The following is a 9,411-nucleotide window of genomic DNA, read 5'->3' on the forward strand; positions in this document are numbered from 1 at the left end:
ATGCAGCACATAGATTTATTGTGACATGCTGTGCAAGAAAAAACAAACAAAAAAACCCCCCACCATGAATAAACATCTTGCTCCACACTGTTACACATGATCTACCCATGACAGCATACATTATAGCATTAAACGTTATAGCTGAAAGTAAGCCAATTAGGCAACTCCACTCCACTGCTACCAACACGACATGCTAAATAATGCTAGTACAAAACATCCAAGAACACCAGCACTACATCAAGCTCGTCTAGTTGAAGTGGCGTATGTAGCGGGAGCTTGAAATTGTCCATTAATCCCAGAGCTTTCACTTTTTCATTACAGCTCTCCAGTCACAAATTGGAAGGGACAAATGATTGGATTACACTTGGTATAACTGAAAAAAGAAATAATTTCGCCTAGTGATTTATCTTACCCCTGCAAATGAATAGTACTGACAATTAGACTAACTGAGGATTCTAATACAGAGCAAGTAACCCAACTTCATCCCCGGGGTTTCCTCCACGTCTACTCTCTACCACACTTTAACCGGAATTCTGGCTGGAAGAAATTAAAAAGAATAAAGACATCTCAAATTTTAGCACTGAGTAAAACTATAAGTCTGCCAGAGGTGGACTCCCACCAAATTCTTTAATCATTATTAAAATTTTGTTCTGAAAACAAATAGTGTCACGGCTGGGGCGGCAGTCGTGTGGAGGTGAGAAGGAGGATCCAGTGGTGGAGGTGCAAGTGAGATTTATTTACAGCGAGCAATAACCAAGATGTGGGCAGAACCAAAACATAGCCTAAACTGGGAAAACTAACACAAACGGAGGACACGGGGCGAGGAGCAGAGCGACGCGGTGAAACACGGAATAATGCTGGGTACACAGAAGATTCATAGAGAAACACAGACAACACAACGAGGAGCACAGGCAGACATGCAGTATAAATACACACACCAGGTAATTAGGAAATGGCACACAGGAGGGGACACAGCTGGAACTAATGGGCATAACGAGACACAAACCTACAAAGTAAAACAGGAAACTCACAGACTGTTTCACAATACCAACTCGGGGACACGAACAAAACACAGAGGAAGGACACAGGTAGGGAGAATAGAACACTAAACACACAACTCAAACCCTAAGAACAAATACAAAACAGCAGAAACTGGAAAATAATAACAATAAACTCAAAGCACTGGATCAACAAACCAGGATCATGACAAATAGGCTCTGTTAATTGCATAAAATGCCATTAATAAGTCCAATAAGTGGAATTAGACACTGCTCAGTGACTGTCAAATTGTTGTGCACAAGTGTTGTCATCATAAAACCTAACATGGCAACATTGTAAAGATATAAAAATAGGACACCACTGGCAACAGAGTGGTGCAGTAGTTAGCACTGTTACCTTAAAGCAGCTAGGTCAAGGGTTTGAATCCATCGGCACTCGGTCCAAAGACATCGATATTAGGTTTACTGGTCATTCTGAATTGGCCACAGGTATGAGGTCTTTCTGTGCTATGGGACCATTATTCTTGACTTCATGATGACATCACATCTGTCATCCAAGTTGCAGTTCGGTGCACCTCTTGGTTTTTGCAACCTCACTCATTTTGTTGCTGCCACAAAAGCACCATATGGGAAGGATACATAAATAGATTTTGTTATGTGGCAGCAATGTCACCACTGGCCTGTGATCCTGCCTTTTGTTGTTACAGCTGGGAAATGCTCCAGCTGCCTAGAATTGGTAGAAGTGTAAGAAAATGGTTGGGGGGAAAAAAGATGAAAGTCATTGTGGTTGGCTGAGTATCAGTTGTGCAATTTCAACCATTTAAAATCTGATCAATACAAAATATAAAAACACTGAAGGACCCTGAATATTTTCTGATTCCACACTACTCTCACTACACTTACTCAGAGTTCATATATAGTGTGGCAATGGCCGTGTCACTGGCCAGTATTTTACACATTATTGAGTTTTAAATTTTCAGTATGGCAGTGCAGGCAGATTCCATGGTGGTTTCAACATGGTGAATAAAATCTATAACATGGACTTGAGTGTTCTGCTGCACTGCTCTGATCTAGTCCTTCATACTTGATGATTTGTCTCCTTTATGAAAAGAAATGGTGTTAGTTAATTTTACTCTATAACAACTTTGGGTTAATTTGCTTGGAATCAGATTTATTTGTTGCAGTGTCAAGAGGTCCATACAGAAACATTTTTTCCGCCATCAGCAAAATATTGGGTTGTTAGCAGCATCCCTCATAAATACATTCTTATTGCCACACACTCGGTGATAAACTTGGAGATATAAAACTGTGATCTATTGGTTGCCAGTCATTCAGCAGCATTAAAAACTGTCATTAAATCATAATTAATTCTACACGAAGAAACAAAAGACCTGGTTATTTTAATCATATATATTTATAATTCTCAACTTGGAGAAACAGTGAGATAAATAGACACTGGAGAGATAATTGCCTGGGGAAAAAATGTAGCTGCTATTGAACACAGACTCACACAAACAATACTACATAATAATTAGAGGGAACATGTCGCCACTGTAGTGATAAACAACTCTGAGATTGTATATCTGGTTAAATTGAAATCTAATTAGCTTAAAGGGATCCAGTTTGTAGCTGTGGCTGTCACACTAAAGACGTTTTCTACTATCCATGTATAGGTGGCATTTTTGTTTTACTGTCAGGTCACTTTGAGAGTGGCAGCTGCAGAATGATGATCTCTTACTGATTGGCTTGCCACTAACAGATTTAAGAGCTTCACATGAAGTCTTTAGGGATTGAAAATGGCCTCAGAGCGGCTCTGAAATGATCCATGGGCTATTGGGTTATTAATGTCAGAGTGCTAACAATCATAGACACTCTGTAAAGGCCTGACTCAACTGAGCTTAGCATGGTTAACACCCTGTGACTCACAGGTTTCCAAAGCAGATAGCTGAAGTTATGTAAATAGAGGCTATTTCTGCAGTGCTTCTCACGTCAAATCCTTTTAAATGATGCGGTTTTCTCATGTACCAAAACAACAATAGATACATCACTTTTTTTTCATCAGTAATAATAGTAGAAAAAGGTGATCACTAAACTGTAGAAGTCATTCTCTGCTGATGATCTACCAAGACTGTGGCACTTGAGATATTTCAGTCTGAACCAAAGTCACTGTCACGGCTGGCGGAGGGAGCCGTGTGGTGTGGAGGAAAAGGAGGACCCAAAATGCAGCAAACTGATGATACGAGTGACGTTTATTTTCAAAGGTGGCAGTGGCAAAAAACAGGCAACGAAGCATGAGTAATGACAAACCTAAACTGGGAGAAACTAAAGAGCAAACCTGAAATCTTACAAAACGGAGAGCGGACCAGGATACCAAGAAACACAGACGAGCCGACAACGAACACAGACCGACACCCACTATATATACACACACACACACGGTAATCGGGTAATCGCACACAGGAGGGAAGAACAGCTGATCTGAATACACATGATGACTGGAGGACACAAGCTGAACACAATGACAACAGACACAGACTTTCAGAACAAAACAGGAAATCTAGAACCCGAACCGGACACAAGGGGGGAGGACACAGAATAACTAGAACAGAGGGAAATAATCACGAAACACAAAACGCTGGGTCAACGACCCAGGACCATGACAGTCACCACAGACAAAAATGACTTCTAAACACCACCATCTCTTGTACTTTTACAGTTCCATCCCATGATAGCAATGCACAGTCCCAGACTTGCAGTCTTTTGGCAGCACCTTGAAAACTCAGCACCCAACATACATTTTGCATGTACAGTTTTTCTTTAATATTGTATGACTACTTAATCAAAGGCTGCAGTGCAATTCATCAGCGGGTCTCAATCTTATTATCATGCTTTTTTTTTTTTTGCAGAAGCCCCTACATAATAACCTCCTAAAAGCTTCCAACCCCCTAACAGTGTTTGCTGGAGCAGGTGGTCAAGCCATATACATCACAGTTAGGAAATTACTGCAACTGTAAGCTGTTCCCTTTAACCATATTTAAAAATTAACCCACCTTAATTGTCAGTTTAATGTTTAAATGGAGTTTTCAGGTTTTGCAAGGAATTGAAATGCATTTAAGATTTATAAGTAAATATAAGTGTTTAAATTTTAAATAACATTTACTTACGCTTCAGTCACACAAGCCTAAAGACCGGTTGGCAACCCCCGGGAAATTGGTTAGTGAGTGATTTCTGGCTGTTGCTGGGTGAAATCGGTCGAGCACAGTGCAAGTGTTTCCAGAGACTACAGCATTGTTCATTCAACCCGCAAGTGGCCACAACAATTACACAGAGTTTCTTAGTTTAGTGTTTTGTTTTTTTTTTATACTTGCAACTGGCAGTTGGCAGCAAGGTTATTATCGTTAACAAAAACTAACGAAATAACGAAAACTAGAAGTGAAAAAACATTTTCGTTAACTAAACTAGCAAACAATTGGTAAAAACTAATTAAAACTGATATAAAATTGAAAATCTGAAGTCAAAACTAAATAAAAATAAAAACTAATGAAAATTGCAAAACTATTAAAACCCTGGTTGGCAGTTCACTAACCAGTTTCTCACAGGCACGAGGGAATGAACTCAAAACTCAGCTTTATTCGCTGGCAGAACAAATATACAAACTAAACTAAACTGGGAAACCACAAACTAAGAACTCACAGAGAGACACAGGGAGATCCACACACGGCATGAGGGACAACGTCACAGAGAGCACAGGAAAACACAGGGCCGGTGGGCACAGGACCAGTCAAGGCGGGACCAGTCAAGGCGGGACCAGGCGAAGCACAGGCTGAGGCTGCAGCAGACGAAGGCTCTGAGGCCGGGCCGGGCGAGGTTGCAGAGGCTGGCCCAGGCGTAGCAGAAGCACAGGCAGAGGCTGGCCCAGGCGTAGCAGAAGCACAGGCGGATGTAGCCGGGCCAGGCGATGACGAGGCGGTCGCAGATGGCGGCTGGACAGGCCCCTCGGGCCCTCCAGCTGATGCGGCGTGAGGCTGAACGGGCCCCTCGGGCCCTCCAGCTGAGACAGGAGGCTGAACGGGCCCCTCGGACCCTCCAGCAGAGACAGGAGGCTGAACGGGCCCCTCGGACCCTCCAGCGGAGACAGGAGGCTGAACGGGCCCCTCGGACCCTCCAGCGGAGACAGGAGGCTGAACGGGCCCCTCGGACCCTCCAGCGGAGACAGGAGGCTGAACGGGCCCCTCGGACCCTCCAGCGGAGACAGGGAGGCGCTGGCCGGGCTCACTGGAACCCCCAGCGGACGAGGTAGATGGCGGCGTGGGAGCCGCGGAGTCCTGGATGAGCTCATCCGAGGTTCCAGCAGGAGCTGAACTAGAGCCAGAGAGGATTGGGACCCCGGGCTCAACGTTAAGCTGGCTAGAAAACCGCACTGCTACGGGGAACTGGGCCAAAGGTTCAGGTGCGAGCTGAGCTGCTGGACACACGGGGACCTGAGCTGCTGGACACACGGGGACCTGAGCTGCTGGACACACGGGGACCTGAGCTGCTGGACACACGGGGACCTGAGCTGCTGGACACACGGGGACCTGAGCTGCTGGACACACGGGGACCTGAGCTGCTGTCTGTAGTACCGGTGGTGGTGAGAGTGGAGTAGGTGGTGGAGTTAATGACTTCACAGGGGAATGAACTAGAGGTAGTGACGGTTGTGGTGCTGGTGGTTGAGTGGGTGACTGTGCTAAAGGAGGCTGCACTGGGGACACTGGAGACTGCACTGGGGACACTGGAGACTGCACTGGGGACACTGGAGACTGCACTGGGGACACTGGAGACTGCACTGGGGACACTGGAGACTGCAGTGATTGTTGTAGTGGAGGTGTAACGGGTGAAGGAGTGGCTGAAGTGGCTGTGGGTCGGACGGCTAGTGGCTCAGCTACAGGGTATGGTAACGGCAGGGCTATGGGTTGAATGACGGACTGAGTAGCAGCCTGAGTGGCTGGGTGTAGTGACGGTTGTGGTGGAAGAGAAACAGGTGGTAGTGTGGATGATGGAGCTAAGGGCGACTGAGTGGCAGACCGAACTGATGACTGAAGCGATGGTAGAGGTGAAAATGGAGCTTGTGGTGGAGTTAATGGCTGAGCTAGCGAGGGAGCTAACTGAACTGAGGGTGGCTGCGAGGGAGCTAACGGAGCTGTGAAGGGCTGCGAGGGAGCTAACGGAGCTGTGAAGGGCTGCGAGGGAGCTAACGGAGCTGTGAAGGGCTGCGCAGGCGATAAGCAGCTCGCATTGACTTCCGCCACACAAAACACAGCCCCTGAATGAACAGTCATAATGTCTGGAAAAGACACAGAGTTCTCACTCACCACAGCAGGTGAATTAGAAGGCCGAATGTCCGGCTGTGGGGTGGCGCGTCGGCGGCGTGAATGCCGTTTTCTTCGGGAAGCCGGAGGTGCGGTGATGGAGGAAACCGGCAACGACGGAGAGATCGCGGCCGGCTCCTCATCCTCCGACCACATTGCTGCGAGAAAAGCAGCGGGTGAGTGACAGTCAGAGTGGAGGGTGGATGGAGAGGAGTCCAGTGGCAGCAGCGTGGAAACGTTTCCCGATTGTGGCGGTCGCTGTTGCGGTATGACGAGCTCGCGAATTTGTACTGTCTCCTTGGCTTTCTGCAGATTGGACAGTAGGCCCGAAAATCCTGAGAGCTCGTGGAGATGGGGATTCCCTTTGAGAATAGCCTCGATGGCGTTTATCCCAATGGACACGGCTTTAATGTCCGAGGCGTGGGAAACTCGCTCCCACAGGCCGAAGATGCGGGCCAAATCGCTTTCCCGGGAGGAGCCTGCTGGGTCCATGTCTGGTGACGTCGTACTGTCATGAATCGCCGTGCGGCAGGCAGGAGTAGGACCCAAAATGTAGGACTCACAGGCACGAGGGAATGAACTCAAAACTCAGCTTTATTCGCTGGCAGAACAAATATACAAACTAAACTAAACTGGGAAACCACAAACTAAGAACTCACAGAGAGACACAGGGAGATCCACACACGGCATGAGGGACGACGTCACAGAGAGCACAGGAAAACACAGGGCTTAAGTACACGGGGAGTAATCAGGGAATGGGCCACAGGAGGGAGACACAGCTGGGAGCAATAAGGCTAACGAGACAGGGGAGAGGTAAAACTGAACACACTGACATGAGACATGAACTTTCAGAATAAAACAGGAAACTGACACAGAGAATCAGACAGGACACTGAACATGACAGGCAGACTCATGAGCAGACACAATAACACCATGGACAGACAGAGGGAACACAGAGAAGTGGGAGCAGGCAGGCAAAGAACAAACCTAACAAATGGCAAAATCACAACAGAATACACACTCGGAATGAACAAAAGCATAAGGAAACACAAAACACTGAGTCCTCAGACTCAGGACCATGACACTAGGGCTGTGTAACTGGGGCCTTAGCAACTGATTTCACAGGGGGAATCGGAGAATGTACATTTTCATCTATCGTTGCCAGATTGTCAACACAATTAAAACATTCATAAACTTAGTTAATCTTGAAGTGAGTGACTAAAAATGTTTGATCAGTCTCCTAACTTGGGTCATGGGGTGGTCTGCAGCCTATCGCAGCTACACTGAGTAGAAACAGAGAAGCAGCTTCACCAATAATCATCAGTAAATGCAACAAACATGCCTTTGGTCAGTGGGAGTGATTCCCAAAGTGTTGGCCAGGGACCCCTGGTTGGATGCAAAGGTAGCACAGGTGAGCTGTAGTAATAAGAGAAATTGAGTTTGTAATTACAAGTCTGTAGAGCTACATACTTATTTTTATGACAACTACATCAAAACTGGTAATAGGAGGCAGTGATTTGATATTACTCATTACCCCGACTTCAGTTTACTGCTCTTAGAAGCTTGTGTTCAATTGGCAGATTGGTCACACACTGGCCTTCCCATTGTATAACCAACAGTCTGTGTTGTTCAAGTTTTTTAAATAAAATTGGGTGGGACCCATGGGATTTCTTTGGTTTTTAAGTGGGCTGCAGCATGGTTGACTTTGGGAATGGCTGACCTAGAGGAACCCCAAAGAGGGACAAAAAGAGCATGACTTTGTAAATAAGTGCCATCAAATGCATCAAAAAAGTATCGACATCTGAAACAAAAAGCCAAAAGTGAGTTTTAACTATTCAGACACTTCCTTTAAATATGCGCCATATTGATGTGAGAATATGACGTAGTATGCTGGACTGGAAGGTTATAAATCTTTTTAGTTGCTAAAAGGGGTCAATAATCGGAACAGGTCAATAAACTTCATGGATTAAGTAATGCCCCTTTTACAGGCACTGTGGCATTCGAGACTGTGAGACTTCCATGCAACAAAGTAAACTTTTATCATTACAGCCTCCTCTAGATTTGTTATTGAGCATTTCACAAGCCATGCAATCATCTGCTAATGGCAAGTCTATATGAAAAGCACATTGCTGAGCTCTTATGGGACTGGGCTGATTTTCCCACCCTGGTCCCTAGTTACATCTACAGGTTATTGACTGCAGTCACAGACAACCTACGATCAATACATGAGAGCATTAAAGCCATTGCCACGGCTGTTGCAATTTCATTGATCCCGTATTGTGTTCCACAAAAGGTTACAGAAATGGAGTCTTGGGCAACTGGCAGGGCAGCCGTGCACAGGCAATTTCAATGAGCAGGAAAGGGTTCTCTGTGAGTGCTTGATACTCTGTTATTTTCACATTTCTCCAGGAGTCTTTTTTTACTGAAAAACAAACAATTGCACTGTAAATTTTCTCTCTATACAAAGAGTACTCTATTTGAAAGATAATCACCTGATGTTGAGGTAATTTATGCTTAATATCTTTGTTCCTTTGTTATGAATGTAGGGTCTGTTTTCTTTTGCTAACAGAATACAGCACTATGGCATAAACATAGTAATACAGACCAAATTCCAACGTTGTCCAGGTCATAGGTCAAGTACGACACAATGCCTTTCTCAGCTTTGGCAATGTTATTGTGTTCCTCAACAGCATAACGACCGTGTTAACCACTGTAAATCATACAGCTGGAAACCTGCCTGTGATGTGAACTGTGGTACTTGTCACTGGGTATAACAGAACAGTCCACTCATTGGAAACAACCAAGATACAGATGCTGAATCCACACAGTACACAGCATCCTCTGCCTAATGCATTTTCACTACATGCAGGAAGTTAAGTAGCTCTAATGCAGGCTGGCACATTAGTCCAGCAATAAAGGGAACATGTACATACAGTTCTGTCACGGCGTAAAAGCATTTTGCTGTACCTGTGAGGGAAGATGTGTATTTATGTAATCTGCCATAATGGCTGCTACATTTTGGTGACCATCACTACTGACAGCATTTTGATGGCCACATCTATAGG

General features: G+C 45.3%; 1 protein-coding gene across 1 annotated transcript; it reads right to left on the reverse strand.

Moving 5' to 3' along the window:
- Window positions 1-1,667: 1,667 nt before the first annotated feature.
- Window positions 1,668-6,838, reverse strand: LOC146550374 (uncharacterized). The gene is made up of 2 exons (XM_085259811.1): window positions 4,692-6,838; window positions 1,668-1,725 (listed from the first exon to the last, which is right to left on the reverse strand). Exons 1-2 carry the CDS (start codon window positions 6,836-6,838, stop codon window positions 1,668-1,670), a joined length of 2,205 nt encoding a protein of 734 aa, XP_085115937.1.
- Between the last annotated feature and the right edge of the window lie 2,573 nt (window positions 6,839-9,411).

This window comes from Mchenga conophoros, linkage group LG20 (assembly GCF_057382185.1).
Source record: "Mchenga conophoros isolate Kocher_MC1m ecotype Shallow Benthic linkage group LG20, M_conophoros_male_GT1.1, whole genome shotgun sequence".
NCBI classification, from domain to species: domain Eukaryota; kingdom Metazoa; phylum Chordata; class Actinopteri; order Cichliformes; family Cichlidae; genus Mchenga; species Mchenga conophoros.